The sequence below is a fragment of the Felis catus genome, chromosome B4 (genome assembly GCF_018350175.1).
Source record: "Felis catus isolate Fca126 chromosome B4, F.catus_Fca126_mat1.0, whole genome shotgun sequence".
Taxonomy (NCBI): Eukaryota; Metazoa; Chordata; class Mammalia; order Carnivora; family Felidae; genus Felis; species Felis catus.
The window spans coordinates 83,500,346-83,528,040 of record NC_058374.1 but is presented as its reverse complement, the minus strand read 5'-3'; the positions used below and the strand labels follow the sequence as shown (position 1 = coordinate 83,528,040).

Below are 27,695 nucleotides of genomic sequence, written 5' to 3'. Positions count from 1 at the left end.
GACACCTTCCCCTTCAGCCTCAGTTTACCACTGGCTCTTGAGGGAGGGGCCTCCTACCATAGCACGTGGTGTTGTCCTTGTGGAGCTTCATGAGGTGGGGGCAGGCGCAGGAGACGGTCCGGTTGTAGTTGATGAGACACAGGTGGGAGCAGGGGCCTCGGCCCCCATTAGCCTCACAAGGATTAGGAGCTAGGGGTGGGGGAGGGGAGAATGGAAAATATCCTGTGAGTCGCTGGCCCCTGCCTGGCCTCTCTCACCTCGACCGCCCCTCTTCACCTACTCTCACACGCCCTGTTCCAGCATCACCTGCCACCAGACTCTCCAGTCAGCAGACTGGCCCATCCCCGCCATCCCTCATGCTCTCACGGCCCCCTCTTCTCCTAAGGCCTTCTAAAGAGGCTGCTGACCCCTTACCCATGGGCTGCCGGGAGGGGTGGTACACCTGCAGATCAAAGGGCTGGGTATTGGTCCTCTGTACCACGGTGACATTGTGGCCGGTCCACTTGTTGGCCTTGGCCAGTGTGTTTGTCCGCCAGTCCGTCCAATACACCTCCCCCCCATACAGCGTCACTGCAAACGGGTGCGATAGGAACTCGTGTCCCCGAAGCACCTCCATGTGGCCGGAGCCGTCGTAACGGGCTGAGTAAATGGCATCTGACCTGAGAGCGTGGTCGGGGCAGAGTGAGGATGATGGCGGGGGCCATGCCCTGGCCCATCGCCCCCCCCCCCCCCCCCCCCCCCCCAGTTCTAGCACACTGGAGCAGTCCTTCCTCCCAGGTCTTGCTGGCCAGGGAAGGCAAACAAAACAACATGGAGTGAGAATCAGAGTGGTTTGAGGTCTAGGATCCCAGGTCTCGGATCCCGATTCCGACGCCCTGAATCTCTTGGCTCACTTCTCCATAGGGCCACAGTTAGCACACGGGGGCTTTTTTTTTGGTGAGGTTGGAAGAAGGTACCCACTCTGAGCAGACCAGTTAGAAGTTTGCCCTTCCCCTGGGTGGACGAAGTCCCCTAGCAGAGCACACAGGTTTGTGAGTGAGGACAGGAGGTTGCATTTTAGCCTGGCCCGCACCGGGGCCAGGCAGTCCTGGATGGGGTGACAGCCCTGCTTCTACCCTCTTCTCCCCACATCCATCCTCTCCCCTCTCCCCAACCCTCAGTCCTCTTACTGGGCCCAGCCCTTGGCCGCCCTAGTTCTGACTCCAGCTGCCTCAGGCGTTTTCACCACCCTTATCGTTGGTGAGCCCTGGGACCCCCAACCCCACCCTGTCCTGGGGGGAGGGGAAAGATGGAGGCGTTTGGGGGTGTGGTGGGGGGCAATGACCTGGCATCGATCCAGAGGATGCGCTTCTCCAGGTAGTCCACCGTGAGCCCGTTGGGCCAGCCGCCCGAACCTGTCTCCCGGTGGATGGTACGTCGCCCGGCCCCACTCATGGAGGCGGCCTCGATGCGGGGCAGGCTGGCATCCCAGTCTGTCCAAAACAGGATCCTGGGAAATGGGGAGTGAGTCAGGGGGGGCCAAGGTCAAGGGCCTGGGGCGGGGCTATTATAGGATCTTTGGTAAAGGGCAGAGGGGGTGAATAGCGTTTGAAGAGATAGGTGTCTCTGACCCGGCTGAACAAGGCTTCAGAGGAGACCATGGGGCCAGAATAGGGCTGAGCAGGGTTCTCACCCATCCCGTGGATCCAGCGCGATTGCCCTTGGGTGCTCAATGTCACCAGCCAGGAGGGTGGTCCGAAGGGTCCCATCCAGCTTGGCCACTTCAATCTGGTCCAAGTTACTCTCCACCCAGTAGATGTTGCCTGCAATCCAGTCTACAGCCAGACCCTCAGGGGTGGCCAGGCCGTACTGAATCACCACCTCGAAACTAGTCAGGGCTGGTGAAGAGAAGGTCATGGGAGTGAAATCACAGTATAGTAGGACCACCCTCAACCTTGACACCTCTGCCAATACCTCTGATGCACCCTGGATACAACTGGGGTTCACAGACCCCCTACTCTCCTCACCCAGGCCCCCTGCCCCTCCAGGAGGTCAAATAAGGAGAGAAAAGGCCTAGCTTCCAGAACCCTGAGGAAGGGAAGGTCACAGCTTTCTTTTGCTTGCAGCTCTCTGAAGGGCTAACCCATGGGAGGAGGTCAGAGCAGAGGGTGGAGGCTTTGGGGGACAGATGCAGAATCAATATGAGGACAGAACTTTCTAGAAGTCACTTCAAAGACTGTCTTAAAGATTTTTCCCTGGAGATATCTATCTATATCTATATCTATATCTATATCTATATCTATATCTATATCTATATCTATATCTATATATCTATCTATATCTCTGTGTATATCATGTATAATTATATATACACATATGGATATAGATGATAGATATAAAATTATTTTCATAGTGTGAACATTATTACAATCTACTTAGCCATTCCCTTGTTGATGAACATTTAGGATGGTTCCAAGTTTTGTCTATAACAAACAATACAAACTCCTTTAGTAAAATGTGCTTCTTTCAAGTCTTTGCTCAGATGTCACCTTCTCAGAAGGCCTTCCTTGACCACCCCATTTAAAATGCCGACCCCCCATTCTCCCTACTCACCCCCTTTCCTCCTTTCTCTATATCCACACTGCTATCCCCTTCTGTTATACTCCACGTTGTACTCATTTGTTTATATCTGATGTCTCCTCTGGCATGTAAGCTCCCTGAGGACAGACATTTTGGCCTGTTTTGATCACTGCTGTCTTCCCAGGTCCAGGTGTATATGGCAGATGCTCAATATGTGTGGAAAGATGTCTGTGATGGGTCAGGCTGCCTTTGGATCAAAGGCATGATTCAGGTACCCCATTCCTAAATGGCTTTTTCCTTTTAAGCCTGCAGTTCTAGGATTTGGGGAGCTCCAGACCATTCCAAAGAAAGGCTGATCATTTTGTTAATTATCAGGCTGGCAGCTTTGCTGACGATAATTACGGGGCGTCAGGAACTGAGACCCACAGCAAAATCTAACCCAATTAACGAGAGTGTGGGGGATGGGGGAGCTAGGGGCCTCTGCTTCAGGGTGGCCTGGATCTGGGCCTGTGGCTCCGAGTGCCCAGGTGCCCCTTCTCTCTGAAGAGCACCCCGCATTAGTCCTGGGCCAGCAGGAGGGGGCTGTCACCTCCGTTGTCCAGCAGCTTCCCGCGGTAGATCTTGTCCTCCACCACATCAGTCCAGTAGAGGGCGCTCTGGCTGAGGTGGAAGTCCAGGGCGATGGTGTTGCGCAGACCGGGCACCAGAACGCTGTAGTCCCCTTTGTGAAGGTCGATGCGCCGGATCTCATGGCGGTTGGAGAAGATGATGAATGGCTTGAAGGGATCTGGGGAGGAGCGTGACAGGGGTCAGCACGAGCTTGCTGCCTCAGAGCCGCCCTGTCCAAGAGCAGGCAGGGCAGGGTCTCTGTTGGCCCTGGGCCTGGTCATGGAGGGAAACCACAGCCTTTGGCATCCGGCAGCCCAAACCCAGCCAACTGAAGCTCAGGGGCCTGCCTCAGCCTGCCCAGCCTTCCCGGCCACCTTTCACCCGTGGTTCACCTAGGCTGCGGCAGCTCTCGCCGTCCGGCTCCAGCACCCAGCCCTCGTAGCAGGAGCACTTCACGCTGAACTTGTTCTGGTCACACTTCTGGCTGCACTTGAGGTGCTTGGCACAGTAGCTCTGGATCTGGCAGGTGTGGTTGTCGGGCCCCAGCTCCATGCCCAGAGGGCACGAACACACAATGCCTTCGCCAGGTGCCACCGAGCAGTTGTGGCTGCAGCCTCCGTTATTCAGAGAGCACTGGTCTGTGGTGTGGGCAACAGGGGACAGGATCAGGGTCAGGATCCAGGAGGAGGCAGGACGACGGCCTGGCTGGGTCTCAAGTCCTGGGCAGCCCAGACAGAGCCCTGGCACCCTGCCCGTAGCATCTTTCTTTTCCATTGCCGGCCAAGCCTCTTGTCCCCACGCTTCCTCAGGACCAGGATTGGGACCCCAGCACCCACCACGGGGGCCACCCTTCTCCTTTCCCTGAGGAACACCCTCACATCACGGATGCATCTAGTCTCTATTTTCCGGTCTCCTCTTGAGCCCGTGGTGGGGGGTCCCAGCTTTCTGCCTCTCTCTGGGGGTTGCCCTTTTTTCCTCGATCTCTTCTGATTTGGGTGTGATTAGGGTGGGGTGTGGTAGGGAATGTCCTGCCAGGTTCTCTGACACACCCTGAGATCTACCAGCCCTGACTGATGACCTGTCAGCAGTTCTCGGGCCGGTCCCAGCCTGCCTCCTCCCCCACTCCTCCCCCCTGCAACAGATGCTCTGCCTGGCGTGGAGGAGACAGGCTGCTCTGCTCTGCTCCCCTCCCTGACCCCTATTTCTTTTGATCCTTGAATGCACAGCCTCCTCGCCCCACCTTCTCTCTCTACGGGCACTATCTGTCCTTGGGAACCCAGTTAAATCGCTGCCTCCTCTGGAAAGCCTGCCCCGACCACCTCAACACCAACCCTGGTGTCTTCATCTTTAAAAGCAGCTCTGTGCTGTTCTCTGGTGGGTGTGAGTGAGGGTCTGTGACTGCAGGAAGGGGGTGCACTGCACTGTCTCCACAACACCTTAGGACCTCGGACCAGTTACTTAACCTCTCTGCCTCAGTTTTCTCCTCTGTCAGATGGAGATGATGACACTGTCCGCCTCACAGGGCTGTTGTATGGATTAAATGCGATAATAGTGTGGTGTGCTCAGCCCGGCCTCTTGCCGAGGCCAGTCTGAAACCAGTAAGGGTTGCTGTTAACTTCTTGGGGTGCTGCTTGCTCTTTCCCAGTCTGAGACCACTCCCCGATGAACTTGCCCCATTCCACCTGTCCTCGAGACTCCTTACCCGGCCACCCTCCCCACTCCTCTCCTGGGGCCTTTGCTAGGCCTAATCCTCACCGCAGAGCTCTCCCTCGTCTGAGCCGTCTCCACAGTCGTCGTTGCCATCACACAGTTTGTCGGGGGGCAGGCAGACTGAGGTGTTGTTGGCGCAGGGGTGTGAGGGCGGCCTGCAGGCCAGGGACTCACAGTTCTCCTCATCCGAGTTATCTTCACAGTCACTGTCGCCATCACACACCCAAGCTTTGCTGATGCATCGAGCTGCGGGGTGAGTATAGTATGAGGGCAGGCCCGGGCGGGAGGGCTCTCCGTGCCTTTCTTCTCAGACCCGATGGGTTTCTCTAATAGGGTCGTGATTGTAATGCCTTGGGGTCCACTAGGAACCTTGGAGGCCTTTTCTGCCAGATTCACAGAGGCAGCAAAGAAAGCAAGAATCTGCGGAGGGTGCTGTAGCTCAACTCTGGTGAGGGTTTTGGTTTCCAGGGCCTTTAGTGCAGGCCCTGGCCCCTTACGAAGCTTCCCCCATGCGTCATGCACAAGCTTTTTCTGTGTGGCCCTTTGCCTCACCATGTCCCCACCCCCAGCCCCCGCAGCATAGCGCTGTCTCCCTCGCCACTCCCTTGCCACTGCCTCTCAATACGGTCTCCTCCTGTCCATGTTGCCCCAGTCAGGCTCCTGCCCCTCCTTTTTACCGGAGTCCTTGCAGCCAAACTTGACATTGGGGTCACAGACGTGGGTCACTCCCTCACAGCTCTTCTCATCACTGGAGTCCATGCAGTCAGTGTCTCCATCACAGCGCCAGCGCAACGGAATGCACAGACCATCCAGTCGGCACTGGAACTCATCATTGTGGCAGCCACCGGGAGGCCGTGTGGCTGCAGGGGGACAGAGGGAGGGCAGGGGGGGTAGGGGCTCCACGTCAGCCATTCCCGTGTCTGCCTTCCCAATCCCCCTCCTGTTCCGCCCAGTCCAGAGCTATGAGCCAAGGCAGGGATGGAGAGTTCTCTGAGTCCTGCCGACACTTCTCAGAAGCTAACTTGGAGTCAGGAATGTCACACCTCCCAGGACCCCAGCAATCAGCTCGTCTATAATCTCTCTATTTTACACACCAGGGCTCTATTGGATAAGCAGTTTGCTGGGCCAGAACTCAAAGGCCCCCCATCTTGGCCCAGCCTCCATTTTACCCGTTCACTCCATAAACACCTCTTGAGTGCCTCATGTGTGCCAGGCACTGTTCCAGGTGCCAGTGTGAGCGAGCCCGTCTTTACCCTCATGGAGCTGAAGTTCTAGCAGGGAAGAGACAGTGAAGACATGACACAGAAATCCAGAATGTTACTGCAGGGAGTGTTCCATGCCATGGAGACGAAGCTGGGTCAAGGCTAGTGAGGGATGACGATGCTACTGGGTAAGATGGTCAAGGAAGGCCTCTGAGCAGATGTTTGGATGTTTGAACAGAGGCTTGGATGACATCAGCCGTGAGAATACCGGGAGGTGCAGCCTGGCAGAGGGAACAGCGAGTGCGAAGTCTCTGAGATGGGACCACGCAGGGCATGTTTGCAAAATGCCCGAGGCATATTTGAGACTGCATAGCTGGAGTAGAGTGAAGGAGGAAATGAGTGGCAGGAACACAGGTCAGAGAGGTGGTGGGAGCCCTGCAGGCCATGGAGTGGGGCTTGGCATTGATTCAAGTGTATAAGGAGCCAGTGCAGGCTCGAGGGCAGGGCTGGGGTGTGATCTGACTCATGTGCTGCAGGATCACTCCGGCTGCAGCACTGAGCTCTGACTCAGGAGGCCGGAAAGGAACAGGAACAGCACCCGGAGGCATAGGTGACTGTGCAGGAGCCTCACCTTGTTCTCACGCTGCCGCCCGCTCCTTCCACCCGCCCCGCCACGAATGTGGTCAGTGCTCTTGGCTTGTGCCTGCATTTCAGCACTGGCCTTTCTTGGGGCTGGTTTTCCTTCCTTGGGGCCGGTTTTCCTTCCTTGGGGCCCCTGAACCTCCTTCTCATCGAATCTCCTTCTAGGATTATCCTCTGAAAGCACCTCCTACATCATTTTTTTCAGGGTATTTTTTATTTATTTTATGTTTTTTTTTTTTATTTGAGAGAGAGAGAGTGAGGAGGCAGGGGAGAGGGGCAGAGGAAGAGAGAGAGAGAGCGAGGGAATCCCAAGCAGGCTCCACACTCAGCTCAGAGCCTGACATAGGGCTCCATTCCATGACCCTGGGATCATGACCTGAGCCGAAATCAAAAGTTGGATGCTCAACCCACTGAGCCACCCAGGCGCCCCAGCACCTCCCATATCTTATCACCTTCCAGCTTCAAAGTCCTTCAAAGACCCCAGTGCCTGACTTTCAACTGCTGATATAATCCATCCCCTTTGGACACAGCCTCGTTCCCCATCGGCCCCTCCAGTCTGAGGGCCCCCCTCCCCCAAGCAGAGGCAAAAGTGCTCAGTTTCACCGTCTAAATCTTACTACTGTGTTCTCCACCCCTAGCGCCCCCCTTCTGAGGACCCTCCCTCATGTTCATTTGGCCACAGTCGAATCCCTCATCAGGGTCCAATGCAGACCCCGCCTCTTCCTCAATGGCCCCAGACCACTGCAGCCACCACCACAGTTAACAGTCACTGCCAATCAGGACATGTCTGCTCCCACATGCCAGGCCCCCACACATCTCCTCTCATTTCATAGGGGAGGAAGCCAAGTCTCAGAGGAAATGACTTGTCCAAGTTCACCCAGCTTGTGAGTGAGGGGCAGAGTGCTTCTCCACCACACCACAAGCCTCCAGAAGCTCCCTTCTCAGAATCCCAAGGCACTATTACCTGTCCCACTCACCCAGCCCTTCTGAGATGGCCCTTGAGACTCAGTGACTGTTTCCTGGGCCTCAGGTGACCCTCCCTGCCCTCTTTCTCAGTTCTGGGTCCAGAGTGGGTATGCGTGCCGTCAGTACTGGTCTAACTGTGTACACCTTCACTCTGTAAGGCAGAGGTTGCAAACTGGAGGTCCAGGGGCTAGATGAGGCCTGCCGAAAGATTTTGACCTACAGTATTTTTAAAACCTTTGAAGTCCATTGTCAGTTGTTATGGGTTGATTTGTGTTCCCTAAAAAAGATGCTGATGTCCTAACTCATAGTACCTGTGAATGTGATCTTCTTTGGAAATAGATCTTTTTAAAAAAAAAAAAAAGAGAGAGAGAGAGAGAGAGAGAGAGAGAGAGAGAGAATCAGTGGGGCGCGGGGAGAGAGAGAATCTTAAGCAGGTTCCACACTGTGCGGGGCTCAATCCCACAACCCTGGGATCATGACCTGAGCTAAAATCAAGAGTTGGATGCTCAACCAACTGAGCCACTCAGGAGCCCCTGGAAATAGGTCTTTGCAAATGGTCGAGTTAAGGTGAGGTCATTAGGGTGAGACATCATCCAATATGACTGTGTCCTTACATAAAGAGGAAATCTGGACACAGAGATAGGCAGGCACACACACACGGGGAGATCACCATGTAAAGATGAAGGCAGAGGGGCGCCTGGGTGGCGCAGTCGGTTAAGCGTCCGACTTCAGCCAGGTCACGATCTCGCGGTCTGTGAGTTCGAGCCCCATGTCGGGCTCTGGGCTGATGGCTCAGAGCCTGGAGCCTGTTTCCGATTCTGTGTCTCCCTCTCTCTCTGCCCCTCCCCTGTTCATGCTCTGTCTCTCTCTGTCCCCCCAAAAAAAAAAAAAAAGATGAAGGCAGAGATTGGGGTGAAGCATATACAAGCCAGGGAATGCCAAAGGTTGCCTGTAAACGCCAAGAGCTAGGAGCGAGGCCTCCCTCAATCCTGCCAATATTTTGGACTTGGGTTTCCAGCCTCTAGGACTGAGATGAGAAATTTCTATTGTTTAAGCCACTCAGTTTGTGGAACTTTGTTGTGGCCGCAAATAGGAAACAAATACAGCAGGGCTTAAAAATGGGTAGATTTAGGGAGGGGGACAAAACAGAAGAGACTCATGAACATGGAGAACAAACCGAGGGTTACTGGAGGGGTTGTGCGAGGGGGGATGTGCTAAATGGGTAAGGGGCACTAAGGAGTCTACTCCTGAAATCACTGTTGCACTAGATGCTAACTACTTTGGATGTAAATTTTAAAAAATAAAAAATAAAATTTAAAAAAATGTGGAAAGTTAAAAAAACATGGGTAGATTCCACGTAAAAATCTGCATTTATGACTTCTCTTATAGCCAGGGCAACCCTGGGTCTGCAATCTCCCATGGAAACAATCAGCCAGAGCTGAGAAACAAATCTTCCTTGAGAGGGTCTGTGCCTTCCAGTAGACTCGGCCCCCACTGTCCCCTAGCTGGGTCCTGGAGGTTTGGGCACTGAGGACCCTCACGGGGCCAACCCCTCTCTTCTTTGGTCCCCACTGTGCTCATTCATCCTTACAGCCCCACCCCCACCCCCGAATATCCCTTTTTCAAGCTACCAGCTCTCGAGCACAGGCTGTGTGCTGAGTGCTTTTTGTGCATGATCTCACTGAACCCCCACATCAGTGCTGTGATGTGGGTGCTATTATTATCCCCACTTTGCAGATGAAACTCACAGAGGCCCACAGAGATGAAGCAATTTGCTCAAGGCCACCCAGATAGTAAGTTGCAGAGCTGGAGCTCAAACCCAAGGCCACCCAACTGCAAAGCCCGTAATCTTAACAGTGTGTGACAAAGGTTTGTTGACAATGTCTCTCTCCCGCACGACAGGCACCTCCTGAGGATAAGAGCCATGTCTGGGTTATCTCTGGTTCCCAGATGGCTGCAGCACAGAACGGGGAGGATGGAGGGACAGAGGGATGGCTAAGTGACTGGCGTGTGATGGTCTCACCCCGCCTGCTGGCCCCCAGGCACCCACCCTGGTTGGTGCAGTTGGCGTGTGTCTCGTCGCTGTAGTCCCCGCAGTCGTTGTCACCGTCACAGGTCCAGTGCTCGGGGATGCAGCGCCCGCTGTTGCACTTGAACTGAGTGCTGGAGCAGGAGTGGCTGCAGCCGGCCTCATCACTGTTATCCCCACAGTCATTGTCTGAGGGGGGAGGCAACAAGGGGAGAGGCGAGGAGGAGGTCAGCAAGCTGCCTTCTCTGTGACCCCAGCTTGGGGCCCCCACGCCCCCCTCCCGTTCCCACCCTCAGCCCGCCCCACCCCCCCACTGAGAAAATAACAAACAGAAAAGACACAGAAACTGCATAGACTGCAGCATGCACCATGGCCCACGCAGGGGGCGGGGAGAGGAGGGGTGGGCTCCGGGAGGGCCCTTCCCTGAGTCTCGGAGGATGGCGGGTGGGGGACTGGACGCGTTCCTTTCCCTTTCTCATTTTGGCAGGGTGTGGGAACAGGGGTCTGCTTGCTTTGGGGGAAAGGCAGGGATTCCTCTGGCTTGGGAGGGCGAAAGGTGGGTGGCGTGGAGGTGAGGCTGCCCTGCTGGGGAGGGAAGGGCCCGATGAGGCCCGCCCTGAGCTTGGCCACTGCTGCGCCCCATGCTGCGGCCGCCCGACTCACAAGGGGTACTGCCTGCAGCTGGGAAGGCTCGGGGGCCACTCCTGGAAGGCATCTGAGGGTGACTGAATGAACATCCTGCTTTCTAGGCCTTGTGGGTGAGGGGCTACTGGACTTCCCTCCACATTTTCGGGACACCTGAGAAGGTTGGGGTACAGCTTTCCCCCTTGGGTGTGTTCCTGCCTCTTTCCCATCTGGAGTTGATTCTCTCTTCTCTCCCTCTGTGTCTTGGGCTTTTTGTCCCCACCACTCTGTCATCTCCTCTCTTCTGTCCCCTCTGCTTCTTTCCCTTCCACTGTCTTTCTCTGTTGCCTCCTCTCTCCCTTCTCTCTTTCCCTTCACGTCCTAGGAGCTCTGGAGAGGGGAGCTGCCTAGGGGTTCTGAGAGGCGGCCCGAGGCCAGCTGGGACTCTGGGGTGATGGTGCATGTGCTTCTATGCACTGACCGGCAGGCTCAGGACAGGTCTTTTCGTCAGAGCCGTCCCCACAATCCTTCTCTGAAACACAGAAACCGCCAGGGCAACCATTGGCACACGAGACACAGCAAAGATGAGGGGCAACGTGGTGTTGACCCAATACATGCTCTCACACATCAGCCAGGGCTGGAGCCTCCGGTGCAACACGTCACAACACACAGACACAACCAGAGCCCCGAGACGGCACACACATGACGATGCACTGGCCCCCGTGGCTCAGGGCTGACATCACCTGGTCCGTGGCTGACCGCCAGGTGGGCTTCCGAGCCTGAAGGCGGAGCCTGGAGGGTGCACCAAGGACCCCAGGAGATGGGGTTTGCGGGGAGAAGGGAGTTGGGCACTGGGCTCTCCTTGCTCTGCCCCTCCAGCCTTTCTCACTCATTTCTCCCTGGCCCCCAAGCCTCTGCCCGAGAAAGGGCAGCTCGGGCCCTGTCTGGGGAGGAATGGTACTGACAGGTGGCAGGGAGGGTCTCCTCTCTGTCTACACTAGTTCCCCCATGGCACTTCTGGCCTGTCCTCCTTTCTCCCAGCCAACCCAGTGGGGCTTTAGTGGATTGGCGGGAGGCCCCAGCTTGATTCTAAAACCCCTTTACCTCCCACCCAGGGCGTGGCTGTGGCTTTTAGCTTTCCTAGGAATCAGGGCAGGTTAAAGGGGGCAAGCTCTTACCATTATCACATCTCCAGTTGATGTTGATGCATCTGCCATTGTTGCAGGTAAACTGAGTCAGGGGGAAGCAGGTGGGATAGGCTGTCAGGGAGAAAGAACAGCTGAGTAGGGCCCTCAAGATCATACAGCATCATGGCACCTGGCAGGTGGATGCGGGGTCCCTCCTGGAACCAGCAGCTGTAGCCCGGTCAGACAAGGATGGGAAAGCTACGTGGCAGGGCTTCGGCCTGAAGCTCTGCTCATTCGTCCCCATCCCTCTGAGCATCCCTTTTTCAAACTTCTAGTTACCCACCACTGACCCCGTGCTGAGTGCTCTTCCTGCATCATCTCACTGAATCCCCACATCAGCACAGTGATGTGGGTGCTCTTATTATCCTCATTTTGCGGACAAAACTCACACAGGCTTCGGAGATGAAGGCGCTTGCTCAAGACCACCCAGGGACTAAGGTTCAGGGGCCCTCCAGCCCCCCACCCCACCCCAGGGCACATTCGACGGGCTCCCTGTTCCCCATGCCAGCCCAGCCTCCCTGCTGTCCCTCTTACCACATGAAGCGGACTCGTCAGAACGGTCCCCACAGTCATCATCCAGATCACACGTCCAGGAGATGGGGATGCAGCGGCCACTGGCACAGGAGAACTGGTTGGGTGGGCAGGTGCGAGCTGGGGACAGGGATGGGCGCGGGTGTTCATAGTCTTGCCCTCCTTTCTTAATTTCCTGTTCTTTCTTCCTGTCCTCTGCCTATCAGGAAGTCTTCCCAAGGGTCTCAATGTCATTTCTCTGAGAGAAGTTTAAAGCCACATATGTGGTCTGACCCCCGCATCTGCTTCACCCCATCTCTCATGGGGTCTCTGGTATCCTCCAAGGAGAAGATCCACCCTGACTTGCTTCTGTCTCCAATCTGGAGCTGTGATCTGTCCCCACCTTCCCCACCCACCCCGGTTCAGTCCTCCCAGCCAACCCCGTTCTCCTGGGGAAGGGGAGAGCACTCCTTTCCTCCTGCTCAGCGTCCCGTCTTCTCTGCCTCAATACCCCATGCTTCTTTCTCTCCTGAGGCCACTCTGGCTGCCCCTCCCCACCCCGGCTTCCCTGCCTGAGGGGTGCCCAGTGCAGCCTACTCCGACCCCACACCTGAACAAGTGGCATTGGACTCGTCTTCACTGTTCCCACAGTCGTTGTCCCCGTCACAGAGCCAGCGGTTGGGGATGCATCGGTTGTTCTCGCACTTGAACCTGTCCGAGGGGCAGGTGTGCTGATCTGGGGAGTGAGGAGTTCAGGGGTCAGTGAGAGGGGCGGGGCCCAGCTCTCTCCACATGCTGCCCTGCAGTTGTTGGAGAGGGGCGGGAGACTCACGGCAGAGGGCTGGGGCCTCGTCACTGTTGTCCAGGCAGTCGTTGTCCCCGTCACACTTCCAGCGCTCCTGGATGCAGCGGCTGTTGGCGCAGGCAAACTCGCCTGGCTGGCACTGGGGTGGGGGCACGTAGGATGGGTTCGCTGTGGGCACCACAGGGGTGTGGGGGGAAAGTCAGACGCAGGTCATGGGACGGGTGCTCAGCTCTCTGTACTACGTTTGCCTGTTGCATTATTTTAAATAATATGCAGACAGTAATCTTTCCTAGGGCGTGATTCTTCACAAACAAATAATCTGGATGGAAACCGCGGCTCTTTCTCAAGCCACAAGGGTGATGTTCACTTGAACACTTTCAGTACTGCAGTATGGCCCGAGAAGAAGCAGCTTCCAAGAGAGCCTAGAGCCCTCCACCCCTTACTTTTGTCCCTCCTGAGAAGACCACTTCTCACCAGCTTCCTGTCATCTCCACAACTGCTCCTTGGAAGTTACCCCTGGGGCCCCCAGAGCCCTGTCGTGGTGCCTGGACTTTTTCCTTCACAGATGCATGAACTCTACCAGCCGGAGTGAAAACAGGTCCCAGAACTCTGCAGGCTCCACCCTTCCACCCTCATCACTGCCACCTCACCACACCCCCCCACCCCCCCAACCCCGTCTACCTTGAGCACTCAGCAGTAAAATCACTTTGTGCTTTGTCTGCATTTGCGTCGGTAACATGGAGAAGCCCAGCGCTCCCAGGTCGGCTCCTGTCCCTGCACCCTAAGCTCTGCTTGCAGCCTTTCTGACCTGTCCAACTCTCATCCCGGCTCTAATCCCTGAAGCTTCTGTGCGTCCCGTGGGTGCCTATTTTCTCTCCTGTGGCCCTAGACCACTGGGCCTTGGCATGTGTTGTCTTGCTCCGTGCAACTGCTTCGAGACTGTTCTGCTCCCCTTTCTGAAAAATCAGCTCTGATTTCCATGTTATTAGATTACACCAACCCCTACTTCTATGGGCCTTCAGGCCACTTCCTGTCATCCTTAAGGGTTTTTAGCTGATGGCTCAGTGTCACTTTTCCTCCAATCTCTCCTGCTTTAATTCTTGGTGATTTCAACATCCGTGCGGATCCTTCCATTACCCCGGCCACTCAGTTCCCCTCTCTGTCAATGCTTTTGCCCTCCACCTGGCCTTAGTCACTCATTCTTAGCTGTCCATTAAGGCCCACTGACCCATTTTCATTTCTGGGATTCTATCTTAAGGAAACCATCCAATATGGGAAGGCAGGAAGATATGGGAAATAGCAAAGCAAGTGATTAAAAAAAAAAAACAAAAAAAAAAAACCAGGCTCTGGGTCAGACTTCCTGGATTCAAATCCCTGTTATAACTTTGGGCCTCGTTTTCTTCATCTGTGAATTGGGGATAATAAAAATACTTTCCCTACATGAATATTTTAAGGAGTAAACAAGTTGCTGCATGGGAAGTGCTTAAAATCACATCTTGGCACCTGATCTGTGCTCAATAAATGAATGTTAGCTGTGATTATAACAAAGACAGAAACAACTTAAACGTCCTATGGTAGAGAAATGGTTGAGAAAGTTACGGAACGTTTACTAATGAAATATATTTCAGCCATTAAAAATTCTGCTTACGTATCTATGACCTACTGTCAAGTGACAAAAGCAGAAAACTAAAGAGCATGTGTAACCTGGCTCGTTTAAATAAAGGGAAACGTGGGGCACCTGGGTGGCTCAGTCGGTTAAGCGTCCGACTTCAGCTCAGGTCATGATCTCACAGTCTGTGAGTTTGAGACCCGCATCAAGCTCTGTGCTGACAGCTCAGAGCCTGGAGCCTGTTTTGGATTCTGTGTCTCCCTCTCTCTCTGACCCTCCCCCGTTCATGCTCTGTCTCTCTCTGTCTCAAAAATAAATAAATGTTAAAAAAATTTTTTAATAAATAAATAAATAAATAAAGGGAAACATGTAGAGACATGTTTGGGATGGTGTCCCCCCAAATGGTAAGAGTGACATCCATGTCACATGGTATTTGGGTGACTTGTACTTTCTCCTATGTTTTTCTATACTGTTTGTTTATTTATTTTTTACAATGAGCATGACCTACTTTTCTTTAAAAAGAAGCTGTTTAAAATAATGCAACAATAACACAGAAAATGCTGTGACACATATGAGCCCCAAAGGGTGGAACACATTTTATGTATAGTATGATCTCAGCTACAGAAAACCAACCGTGTAACCCACCTGGCCCAAAAAGGTGGTGTTCGCTTTCCTGCAATGCTAACAATATAGTGGTGTCTCTTGGTGGGATGCGGGCTTTTTTTCACTTCTCTAATTTCCAATATTTAGAGCTGTTGTTATATTACTTTAATCAAGGGGAGACAAATGTAAAAGTATATTTTCCCCTTTCCATAGCTGTCCTGATCATCATTCAGCTTCCCCTAATCTTTGCGCTCTCCCTAACTCTTCCCAGCACCCAGTCCTCCCTAAACCCCCTTCTGGCCCCCAGAGCCTGCTCCCTCCCCATCCCTTGCCTCCTGTTGCCCCCACAGGACCCTCTTTTCCTCCTTTATCTCTGATTGGACACGGTGGCCCCTCCTGCTGAGGACCACTGTCAGGCCACCCGCCCCGGCTGGGCACCTCATACCCAAACAGGTGACACCGTCTGTGTCCAACACCTGGTCCTCGGCGCAGGCACACTGGCGGCTCCCAGGGGTGGCCAGGCACAGGCTGCTGCAGCCACCGTTGTTCACCCGGCATTTGTTGGTACCCACTGCAAAGGAGGGGCCAAGGGAGGGGCCGGGAAGGACAGGGTTGTCATAGAGTCAGCAGAGGCCAGAGACAGGAGATAAGAGGACAGGGAAAAGACACATTGAAGTGAGGAGTGAGAAAGAGAGGAAGTGGTGAGAAGATAATGAACACGTTGAAGAAGAGAACACGTAGGCATGGGGGCAGGGAAGGAGACAGGGAAGACAAAGTCAACTGGGTTGGGGGCCTTTCTTCTTGAGAGCCTCAAAAGTCAGAGCCTGGGAAACCTGGGGAGTGCCTTCACCACCCCCCTCCCCAGAATAGCCTTACCCCCCTGTCTAGGTACCACCCCCTCACTGGCCCCAGCCCCAGGGGGTACCTTGCTGCTGCTGAGCATCATACATGCGGATCTCAAAGATGGGGGGCCGCTCACTGCGCAGAAGGGTCACGGTAGGGGGTGCACCGCCTGTGCCCCGTTCTAAGCGGTAAACACTGCCACTCCGGTACTCAGTCCAGAAGAGGTAGTTGCCGTGGTGACACAGGCCAAAGGCGTGGTTCAGCTCAGGACCCTCATATACAATCTAAGAATTGAGGGGAGGTTACTGAGGAGCTATAGACAAATGGAGTGCCTGAGGAAGGCCCAGGGGGATCACCATTTTGTCTACTCATTTGTCCATGTCCTGGGTATGGGTCTTGCTTCCCCCATTAGCCTGGGAGCCCCTGAGGATGATAGCTTTGCACACAGTGAGGTGCTAGACACTGGACCCAGCGGGATGTTGATGGGGAACTTGTCCACCTTGTCCTCCCTTGTATCCATCCATATTCATTCATATCCCTCCAACACACATGTGTGCGCACACACACACACACACACACAGTACTGAGCATAAAGCCAGAATTCATCCGTTCGCTTCTTCATCCAACAAACACTTGCCAGGATCCATTAAGGGCCAAGCTGTGGTATGAAAAAGACTGTGTATGTCTCATGGAGGGCATACACAGCAATCCAAGATGGAAAAGGGGTCTGGAGACAACATCCTAGAGGAGGTGGCCCCTGAGCAGTGTGCTGGGTGAGGAGGAGTGGGGGTGGAGGCAGAAAACTGCATAAGCAACAGCACAGAGGGCAGCACTCGATATGCTGTGTGCTGGGAATTTCCAAGCTGTGTAGTGTTGCTTGTTCAAATACTGGGATACAGGGAACAGGGGCAGAAATAAGACCACAGAGATAGTCAGGGGCCATATCATAAAGGGCCTCATATATTATGAAAGAGCTTAGTCCACATGCCTCGTAGGCACATGACTCATAAAACACATGGCCACCCAAACGAAAAAGCGTACATATATGCCATCTCTAGTCATCCTGCACTTGCACAGAGGCGAACACAGCAGGCACACACCGAAGTGTGCTGTGTGTGTGTGCATAAACATGCCGAGGTGCACACAAGGTATACACCCAGGCGTGCACATGAGTGTCAAGCCTGCAGAAAACATGCAATCACAGATGGACTCTTACAGAGGCAATCCTCAAGCAATACAACACATAAGACACAGCACACCGGTGTGCACGTCCATCGGTACGTAGGTAAACATGCACGAAGTGCACAGGCCTGGATATAGACAGACTCACACATTCACACATAAGAAGCCTCATCCGCACACAAATGTGGTCTAGCAGTGCACACACGAACACCCCCACACAGGTGCCTGCCTGCCCACCTTCCGGTCTGTGCCATTGAGCAGTATGGTCTCAATGCGGTCATAGAAGGCATCCACCCAGTAGAGGCGCCCAGCTGGGATGTCCAGGCTCAGCCCATTGGGCCAAAGCACTGTCTTAGAGGTGACAAAGATGTCTCGGTGTGAGCCATCCATCCAGGCCCTCTCCAGCCGCCCTCGTCGACTGTCCTTGGGGTCCTCCTCCCAGTCTGTCCAGTACATCCACCTGTGGGCAGTGATTGGTCAGCACCACAAGGGCTACCCCTGCCATCAGCAGCCTCCTGTGTGATCCCACTCCACGTGTGCTATGCCAGATCCCCTCCCAGGGGGCTTCCTTCCTGCTCAACCCTAGCCCCCACATTTCTTTCCTTCATTCCTCCATTCAACAAATATTTGTTGAGTGCCTACTGTGAGTCAAGGACCCAGTGGAGAGCAAGGCAGACAAGGCCCCTGCTCTCCTGGAGGTCACATCCTATCCAGGGGTACAGATAAGAAACAAGTCAACTGGAAGGTCACACACATTGGAGAATGAGAAAAACCAGGAAGGACACAAAGCATGGAGATGATATAGAGAGTAGACTGGGAATCAGGTGGAGAAAGCCTCTCTGAGGAGGTAACATTTGAGGCCTAGGTGTGAATGATGACAAGGGACTAGATCTGCAAATGTCTGAGAGCTCAGCAAAGGAAGTCCCAGAGCAAAAGCCTTGAGCCAGGAAGAGCTGGGGTGTGTGAGGAACAGACAGTGGGCAGTGGGGACAGAGTTTCCAAGAGTCGAAGAGAGGTGCAGATGAGGTCAAAGGAGATGAAAGCAGATCCTGTAGGACCCCAGGCCTGATAAGGAAAGTGGGTCTCACTCCAAGGGCCAGGGGAGCCAATAGAGGGCTCTGAGTTGGCAGTGACAGGACCAGATCTCCATGTATGTGTGTAAGACATCACTCCCATTGTCCTGAAGATGGGGCAACTTTTCCCCATTCAGCTTCTGATTCCTGCCTCAGCACTCCACCTAGGCTGCCATCCCCGTTCCCTCTCTGTCTCACCTCCCAGTTCTGACACCCACAGTTCCTGGCTCCTCCTACCCCAAGGCCCTGGGAAGACTCACCCATTGAGTGGGTCCACCACAATGGCCCTGGGGTGCGTCATTTTGCCCTCGATTAAGGTCTTGCGGGTCTGAGCAGCCTTCTCCAGCCTGGCCACGCTGATGGTCTTCTTGGGTCCATCATCCGTCCAATACAAATTGTCCCCCATCCAGTCCACAGCCACACCCTCCACATTGTGGATACCTGCAGGGAGTGAGGGGGGCAATGGAGAGCCTCAAAGGAAGCTCAAGACTGCCTGCCTCTGACCCTCAGGCTACACATGCCTCTGAGCAACCTGACTAGCAGGGAGTGTGGAAAGCCCTAGAGGGTGGGTGGGACAGGGTGAGAGGTTGGAAGAAGGAGCTGGGAAGACTGTGTTGCCACCGCGTCCGTGTTGAGGCCCAGGGTCTCTGAAAACTGTCCATGGCAGCCCATAAGCCTATGTGGTGGATGCGACCTCTCATGTGAGGGCATGCATGAGCCTGAGCCGGGGTGAGCTGTAGCAGTGTGCGGGTGGCTCTGGGCACAAGTGTGACACAAAATCCCAGGCCGAAAAATCCTGAGCTAACAAAACGAATAAATCAGGAAGTGATTTTTCACTGAGCCAAAGGCTTCATCTCAGGCTTAAATAGCAGTTCCCTTGGTATAGGGAACCCCAATCTTTTCCTGATGAGTTACTTTTGATTTCCCCAAAGTCTTATGATTGCTGACTGCTGAGGTTCTGTGAGCCAACGGCAGTGGGGGTGGGTGGGGAGCGCTAACTGGCGTCAGCTAGATGACTGGTTAGGGAGCCCTGTCCCGGGGGCCCAAGTGTGGGAATTCCTAACAACCGGCAGGAACAGGGCGGAACTCAGGAGCTCAGAGCCTCCACGCAGATGGATATTCAGGAGACAAAGTACTGTTGACCTGCCCGTGCAGCTCAGAGGGAAAAACTGGATTCAGTTCACAAAACATACTCTTCTCAGGACAAGTAAACACGCAGCTCCGGTGGCCGTGAGGTCTGGCTGCACAGACCTTCCGTGTGCAATCATGTGCTGGTATGCCTGCTCCTATTCAAGGCCTCAGGACTCTCGTGGGCTGTGTACTGCGTGCAGCTCTGGGGCTCAGAGCCAATGGCAGAGAGACCCCGAGTTTTCCCAAGGGTTGGCAAGGACAGCCCACGCTGCCTAACCATCCATCCTCCTGCCTCTTTTCGGCTCAGCCAAGAAGGGGGTCACACAGGGGTCAATCTGTCTATCCCCTCATCTCCATGCCAACCAGCCCAGCCAGCCAGTCAGCAGGGGACTCTCCATGCCGAAAGGGCATTGAGAAAGCGATGCCCAGGCCTCCAATCGCTTCCTGTCCCAGGTGGGTGCCCCTCGGGGGTCCTGTCTGTACACCTCCCTCACTGGGGGCCCTTACCGTCCTTCAGGATGGTCTCCCGCTCAGTGCCATCGATCTTCTGGCGGCCAATGAGGTAGCTGGTGGTGTCAGCAAAGTAGATGAAGCCAGTTTCAGCATGGAAGTCCAAGGCCCGGGGGTTCATGAGGTTCTCAATGGGGATCATGTGTTCGTCTGGGACTTTGGCTCCCATATCCATGCCCCGGATGATGCCTGGCCGGCCCTTGCCATACACAAGGAACAGCTCATGTTCTGGCTCTAGGGCAGGCATGAGGAGGGGAGGGGGGACACAAAGTTAGGTACATGTGCCCAAGGATCTGCAAAACCCCAGCTCTCCTGGGTCAGGGGATACGGGTGTAGCAGGGGGTCTGGGCCACATGGACAGATGCATAAACATCTAAAGCCCAGGTGATAGCACCCTGGTTGGCAGCCTACACACTCTGGGGGTGGGAAATGCGGCAAGAGTAACAAGTAGCATGTTTTCAGTTAAGTGCCCACTGAATCTGATTGGAATCTGATCACTTTGGACCACTTCTGCTATCATCCTTATCTAAGCCACATCGCTTCCTGCTTACAGGGCAGAAGTGGCCTCCTGCCACTTCCCTGCTGTCCATCCTCCACCCAGCGGCCAGCCAGCATGATCTCCTTACAAATGTGAAGCACATCACGTCACTTCTCTGCTGGAAAGTCACCAAGAGCTCCTCATCCCATTTAGAATCCCATCCAACCTCTCCTTCCTGCCTCCCCTCACTCATGCTGTGCCGTTCTCAGCCTTGGAGACTGGCACTGTAGGTTCCCTCTGCCAGGGAGCTCTGCCTTCGGGTCCTCACGTGATCCAACTCCTCACTTCATAGAGAGCTTGGCTTAACTCCTACCTCCACAGAGAAGCCTTCCCTGACCCTCTGTCTAACCTGGAGCCCTCACTGTCATCAGCAAGTCTACATTCCACTCTATTTTCTTCCTAACACCAGGTACCACCCGAAGCTATTTTTATTTGTCTGTCTCCTCTGCCAGACTACAAGCTCTGGAAGGCAGAGATGACATCTATCTTGCCACTGCTGAATCCTCATTGCCAGGAGAGTGCCAGACACGTAGTGCATGCTCACTGGATATTTGTCGAGTGAATGAGTGAAAAAATGAATGAATGAAGTGAATGGGCCAGTTGACAGCCTTCTATGGAGCCCGAGTAGGGTAGTGGGAAAAGCCTTGTTCTCGGATGTGGGTTCAAATTCCTTCTATGCCCCTCACTAGAAGCAAAATGTTGGGTAAATCCCTTCATTTCTCTGCATCTCTGATGGAAACAGCCAGCTGTAAGGAGGCAGATAAGAATCCCGCCCCACCCCATCCCAGCAGGCACACAGGCCCTTCCCTGTCACTCACTCTTGCATGACTTCCCGTCACTGCCCAGGCTGAAGCCGGAACGGCAGCGGCAGGTCCGCGCCTTGTGGCTGTTGGCCAGCAGGCAGATGTCGGAGCAGCCACCTGGCTTCCCGAACTGGTCATTCTCACAGGCGTGGCTCCTCACTGCAGGCAGGGTAGAGAACCAGTCAGGACTCTTCAGAGCCCCCGTGCCCAGGCCTTGAGAAGATGTCCTGAAGTCTGACCACACTCCATCCTGCTGTGGTCTTTTTAATTGATTCATTCATTCATTAATTTTTAAGCAGGCACCACGCCCAATGTGGGGCTTGAACTTACAACCCTGAGATCAAGAGCCACATGTCTCACCAACTGAACCAGCTGGGCACCCCACCCCCATCCCTCCCCCCACCCAGATGTGGTCTTTATGCTTATTGTCCCATTTTGAAGATTCAGAAACCACAGGACTAAGATTTCTCTGCCCCACCATAACCTAGCCTTCAGATTCTCAGGTGGGGGCTTCTGTGATCAGGGGAGACAGTCATGCCATCGCCTGTGGTCAGGTGCTTCTACTCTAAAGCAGCCAGGGAACTGGGAGGAACAACCTATGTTCTGAGCAGAATGGGGGGCAGGGGCTCCTTGGAGGTGGGATCTGGAGGCTGAAGGGCAGGAAGGGGCTGGCAGGGGAATGTGAGGGGACAGGGAAGGTAGTCCAGGGTGGATGGCTACAAGAAGTAGTCATGATATGAGAGAACCGGGGGCTCCCATAGGAGGGTCCACAAAGGGGCTGCAGAGCCCCACTCACCTCGGGGCTGACGCCGCTGGTGGTAGATATGGAGGGCACCACCCTTGTCCACACGGGTGACGACCTGGTAGTCAGTGCTGTTGAATCGATTCACTCGGATCACGCTCGTCTTCTGCTGGGCATTGGCGTTGTCCGAGTTGGTGGCATAGAGATAATTCTCAAACACGGTCAGGCCATACAGATGCTCAATCTGAGATGGGCAAGCAGGAATGGTCAACGTGAGAGGAGAAGGGAATCCTCCCTCTGACCCTGGAATGCTCCTTGGCTTCCCATCCAGATTTCATTATTCGCACTCCCAAATTCATTCCATGGTTGTCTAACTCCATGTTTTACTCCTGTATCCTCTGGTTGGATTTTCTTGCTTTTGAGATCTTTGCTTGTCAAAATCCCACTTATCCTTCACAGAGCATTTCTTTGTAGAACATCTGGGATCTTCTAACCAGACATAGGCTTTCCCTTCACATTCCATCTCTCTGGCTATTATCCCCTGTCTGGTGATTTGTGGACTTACCCCATCTACTCTGCTCAAACCCCTTGAGGGCAGGAACAATGTTCCCCAGAGATTTAGGCATACAGTAGATGACGGAATGATTTTGGACTGAAGCAGAGTTGGGCCCTAAACTCTGTCCACAGAAAACATTCTCCAGCCCCCAGCTTTAGGAAGTTGAGAGGGCAGACTTGCCTCAACGATGCCTGGTAACAGCCCTCGCTACCCACATAATTTATCCAAGGTAATTGACTGTCCAGCTTGTCCAAGACAAAGGGATTTGCTGGTTTGTGGGACTTCCCAGGCTACCACTGGGACAGTCCTGGACAAACAGGGATGGTTGGTCACTCTAATGATCCCAGATTGGAGGTGCCACCTCTGAGTTGGAAAGGCTTCTAGACTAGGTTCCAGCGGTCTTTCTCAGCTGTGTAATCTCAGGCAAATCACTTAACCTCTTTGAACCCTGCTTTTTTTTCATCCACCAAAAGTGAACTAAGACACTGGCCCACCTACCTCCCAGGGGTCATTGTAAGGATCAAGTGAGAAAAGGGAAGTAAAAGGTGTATCTAAAATAACTGTTTCCACCAGAGTGGAAGCCACATCCTCTCCATGTCCACCCTGCTTCCCACCAGAGAGACTGTCCCACATTGTCCTCCCTCTTACTGGGAGGCCTAGAGAATGGCTCCCCTGCAAAAGCTTCCCCCTCACCAGAATGCCCTGGATGATGGTCTGCCGGCCCTTGCCCTCGTAGTCTACCACCTCTATATAGTCCAGGTAGGCGTCAGCCCAGTAGACAAGGCGGCTGACCAGGTCCAGCGTGATGCCGTGAGGAAACACAATCTTGCTATCGACCAGCTTGGTGCGGTTCTGCCCATCCATGTCGCAGCGCTCCACCTTTGGGATCTGCCCATAGTCAGTGAAGAACACCTTCCTGCGGGCAGAGGGCACGTTAGCTGCGTTGTGGACATTGAACGCTCTCCCTTCCACCACAGCCTCTGCCCGCCCCTCACCCCATGGCAGGGTCCAGGGCAATGCCCTTGGGGTTGTAGAGCTCCAGGTCCAGCAAAGTGACACACGTGTCCCCGTTTCGGTTGCAGACAAAGATCCTATCGTCGATGTCATCCACAAAGTAGAAGTTGCCCGTCAGCCAGTCGATGGCCATCTGTTCCACATCTGAAAAGTGTGAGTGAAAGAGCTATGGGGGGAGGCCCACCTCTAGACAGGGCCACCCCTTGGTGCAGAACCCACCCCCGGAAGCCCACCTCCTCTGGGACGGCCTCCTTCACCATGTAGGTGACAGCTGTCTCTCCTCTCTGAGCTCCTCCTATAGGAGTTAACGGCAAGGGCACAATTTTGCCTTGTATTCTTTGCCATCTTTCTACCTATTTGGCCTCTCCAAAGTGAAGTGTCTGAGTATCCTCCCACAGAACCCTGCTCTGCACACGGAGTTCAAGGCCAGCACACAGGGGGCACTAGGTATGCGTTGGCTGGTTAGTTGATGGACAAGCTTCCTGAACTCTAGACCTTCCTTGAGCAGGACCATCTTCTTGAGGTACCGAAAGGCACTGAAGACAGGTCCACTGGCTCATCCAGTATTTTTAAATATGCTTTTACTTGAGATACCAGCACTCAGGCTAACTAAAATATCACACATCTTCGATGTTGGCTGGACTTTCATCAATTTTATATGGTAAGTCAGGGTATCTCATGCTAGCCAGGGCACTGACCAAACACTGTACATGTTCCATAACTCTTAAAAATGGAAAAGCAGGGCACACCATCAATAAATGCAATCTGAGAGAAAAGTATGTCAAAATATGGCACCCATAGAGATGGAAAAGGGAAGGCCCACGGTGTCAAAAGGTTGGAATCAGTGACATAGGCCAAACTTCCTCTACTCACTCCTGTTCCCGTTTCTTCAATGTCCCTATTGCTCAATTTCCTCATGTCTTAGGGAGGGTAGGAAGGAGCAGAGAATAAGCTATAGGGCTGGAGGGCAGAGAACATAGGAGGAAGGCCATAAAAGGACTCTGAAGGTAAACTGAGGCATGGTTCAGAAAGAAGGGGAGCTTCAGAAAGGTGAGTAGGGGAGGAGGATGGACACCAGGTGCCCACACTTAGTCTATGCCATCTCTGGAGGCGATGGAAGAGGCTAAAAAGGACTGAAGAGGGTAGGGGTGGAGCAAGGGCAGTGGGAAGTCTGGAGGCTGGAAGTCTGGAGACAGGGACCCCTGCTGGCCTCTTCTAGGCACCTCCTCTCCAGGACCCACTGGCTCCCATCCATTTACTTACTTGTCCCCTTCAACTACCACCACCAGAGGTGATGCTTCTTGCAGACTAGGAATCTCCTAAGACAGTGACTCCTCAGGACTCCTGCCTTGCACTCCACCTTTGCCAATTTCAGTAAGTAAAGAGATCTTTGGACCACCTGCCTTTGGCTGAACCTTACCCCCACACGCTACCCACACTCAAACCCAGTAGGGGTTATTCTATCCCCACAGAGCTGTAGGTATAATGACTAGGTGCTCTGCTCAACTCTTCCCTAATCCTTCCCTCTCCCCACAGGGATTCAGAGGCTATTTCCTGACAGTGGGTGGGGGTGGGGGGCAAAGGGAACAGGAACGTGGCTCCCAAGGAACTTGGCTAGGCCCTGACACTGACTCACAGTCACAGGACTTAGGCCGGGGAGGAAGGGAAGGAGCCAATTTGAGGTTCTCATCAAACTAGTTTCCTTTTCAGGTCTCCCCGTTAAACCTCACTTCAGGGTGACTGGAGAAAGAAGTCACAGGGATGAGGCATTGTCCCTGTGGTTGCTGATGCACCCCCAAACCCAACCACTCTCTCCCCTGGGCTCCTAGCACCCTGACGACAGTAGAAGAGAGGGGCAGAGCAGCCTGGAAGTGTGGGTCCCAGGCCATGTAGGAAGAGGGCCCAGTGCTGGGATAAGGCAATCACGCTGCTCCACACACCGTTACCACGGAGAAAACAGATTAAAATGAATGCTGCTGGGCCGCCTCCAAAGGAAACCCAAAGTCCCAAACCAGAGTGGGGGGGGGGCAGGGGGGGGGGAGACCTGCCGCAGCACCAGGCAGCCAGCAGGCAAGTAGGTTGGAAGGCAAACAGGTTGAAAGGCAAATAGGGCTTCGTGCCCTTTACTTGGTGGGCACAGCGGGGGGCTGCTGGCATGCAGAGGAACTTCATCATTGGAAGCTGGTTTCCCAGCACCAGCTGGTGCAGCTGCGTCCTCCTCTCTAACTTCCTGAGGCTTCCCTGAGTCACTGCCCAGCTCCAGGCTGGCAACACCCTGCCCCTGCTCCCCATCCACCCTTCCCTCAGCGAGAAGGGGGGAGGAAGAAATCTGAAGAGATCAGATGCCCCCCCCCATCCCAGGTGCAGCTACAAATCACCCCCTTAGCCCCAGGAAGTGTTTGACCTTCGAGCCTCCCTCCTGGCCTGGGTTCCCTGCTAATTCCGGGAAGGAAGGCAGAAGGATCGTCCTTGCTCTAGATTATTTACCCTTGGCCGGTCTCCCTTCCACCTCCCAAAGGCCAGGCACGGCCCCACTCAGCAGGCCGGTGAGGAGTTGGCAAGAACGGGAGTCCCCAGCCCGGCCTTGCCTCCACTTTGGTATTTTTGCAGCTGGAGACTATTAGTCGCAAGCAAAAAAATCCTTTGTTATCCAACCCCCCTCCACCACATTATTTTCCCCTCTCCTAAAGTCCAGATTCCTCTGCCCGCCCAACCACACACACTCACACACATGCATACATCACACACACACACACACACACACACACACACACACACACTTGGCCACTCATACCTAAGGCCAGTGTAGACAGATGGGCTCAGATTGGGAGAGGGAACCTTCCCTCCTGGGCTCCCCTACAGGCAGTATCTGGGCCGTTGCCCTGTCTCACGGCATGGCTGGGGGGGGGGGGCGGGCGGGCAAGTTGAGTCCTGGGTTTCACCCTAGAGGACCTGAATGTTCTGGCCCCACACATTCAGAGGGCAACTGTCCCCTGCAGCCCAGGCTTCTCAGGGCTGAGCCACTCCAGAGCACCCTCCAAGGGGCTCTGGCCAAAGGCCCCAAATCCTGAAGACAGGAGAACCTCAAGTAAACCCAAGGAGAGGAATGCTATGTTGTGGAAGGGGTCTGGGGATGGTCTGGGGGCCAAGAAGTTGGGAATTCCAGCTTACAGAAGGAGGCTAGGAAGCTGGGAGGGGGATGGGATAGTCAAGAGGACAGACCACAGCTTGCCAGTAATGTCATTAAAGACTTTCACTTCCAGGCTCCAGAATAGACCAGGGGTGTGTGTTTATAACTGACGAGCCCTCCCTGCACTCCCCCACCCCAATGCTCAGCACTCTGCACCCCCTATAAGTCCAATTTTTCTCAACTTCTCTACCATTCACGTTGTTCAAGAGTTATTTCCCTAAACAGTGGTTGCTTTCCCAAAAACAACAGCCCACCCCATTACTAAGAAGACCCTGGCTTCAGCTACAGGACTCCAGTCACTCGCCCTAAAACAAATCTGGGGGAGGAAGGGCGCCTCCCTGCTGTGAGGAAATATCCCCCAATGCATCCACATACCCAAAGATTATAGGACAGGTCATGAGGCCTGTGGATGAGGGAGGATGAATCCCACTTCCACTTTAACCACATCCCCAGTGGACACACGCATTCTGGTCCTTATTCCAGGAAACTCCCCACCTCTCCCGTCGCTCTGCTCCACCCTGGGCCCAGCCAGGCTCTAGACACTGACAGCCTGGGCTCGAATCCTGGTTCTATCATCTTCCAACTGTGGGATTATGGAAAAGTTACTTAATGTCTGAGTCTCAGTTTGCTCATCTGTAAAATGGGACGGTGTATTAATAGCACTTAGCACAGGGCCTGGCACATAATTAACACTCTATAAGTGGGAGCTGTTCATACCACGATCCTCCCTCACCTCAACCCCATCCTTCCCTACCTTGTCCACCCAGTTACCATCTGTGCCTCCAGCTAGAACTCTGTGGCCTCCTGACTAACGGCGGGCCCTCCAGGTGCGCAGTTTGGGGCTAACACCTACTATTCTTCAAGACTCAGCTCAGGCCCCCAGAAGAAAGATTTCTGTATTTCAGGTGCCTGTATGGCCCAGTAAGTCCTTTCATCACAGTCTGTTTACCTGACTACAAATATTGTGAGGGCAGGGTGCTGTCTTTCATCTCTGTCCCCGGCGTCTGACACACATATACTGATTCATTCAACAAATATTTGTTGAGTACTGACTCCTC

The 27,695-nt window shown here is 54.1% G+C and overlaps 1 protein-coding gene across 2 annotated transcripts in view; it reads right to left on the bottom strand.

Moving 5' to 3' along the window:
* LRP1 (LDL receptor related protein 1) overlaps positions 1-27,695 on the bottom strand; it is an 81,386-nt gene that overhangs the window by 32,374 nt on the left and 21,317 nt on the right. The window contains exons 7-29 of one of the 2 annotated variants that reach the window (XM_019835109.2): positions 23,429-23,591; positions 23,127-23,349; positions 21,932-22,121; positions 21,151-21,294; positions 19,792-20,028; positions 18,414-18,594; positions 17,318-17,540; positions 15,981-16,182; positions 15,501-15,626; positions 12,871-13,011; positions 12,649-12,774; positions 12,063-12,179; positions 11,520-11,600; positions 10,823-10,873; positions 9,739-9,906; positions 5,556-5,738; positions 4,924-5,124; positions 3,561-3,806; positions 3,149-3,346; positions 1,673-1,877; positions 1,325-1,489; positions 415-659; positions 58-189 (exon numbers count right to left, since the gene is read on the bottom strand). In XM_019835109.2, coding sequence (XP_019690668.2) covers positions 58-189; positions 415-659; positions 1,325-1,489; positions 1,673-1,877; positions 3,149-3,346; positions 3,561-3,806; positions 4,924-5,124; positions 5,556-5,738; positions 9,739-9,906; positions 10,823-10,873; positions 11,520-11,600; positions 12,063-12,179; positions 12,649-12,774; positions 12,871-13,011; positions 15,501-15,626; positions 15,981-16,182; positions 17,318-17,540; positions 18,414-18,594; positions 19,792-20,028; positions 21,151-21,294; positions 21,932-22,121; positions 23,127-23,349; positions 23,429-23,591 — 3,948 coding nt within the window. The remainder of the gene's footprint in view (positions 1-57; positions 190-414; positions 660-1,324; positions 1,490-1,672; positions 1,878-3,148; positions 3,347-3,560; positions 3,807-4,923; positions 5,125-5,555; positions 5,739-9,738; positions 9,907-10,822; positions 10,874-11,519; positions 11,601-12,062; positions 12,180-12,648; positions 12,775-12,870; positions 13,012-15,500; positions 15,627-15,980; positions 16,183-17,317; positions 17,541-18,413; positions 18,595-19,791; positions 20,029-21,150; positions 21,295-21,931; positions 22,122-23,126; positions 23,350-23,428; positions 23,592-27,695) is intronic. The other variant, XM_003988931.5, reaches the window with a different exon arrangement.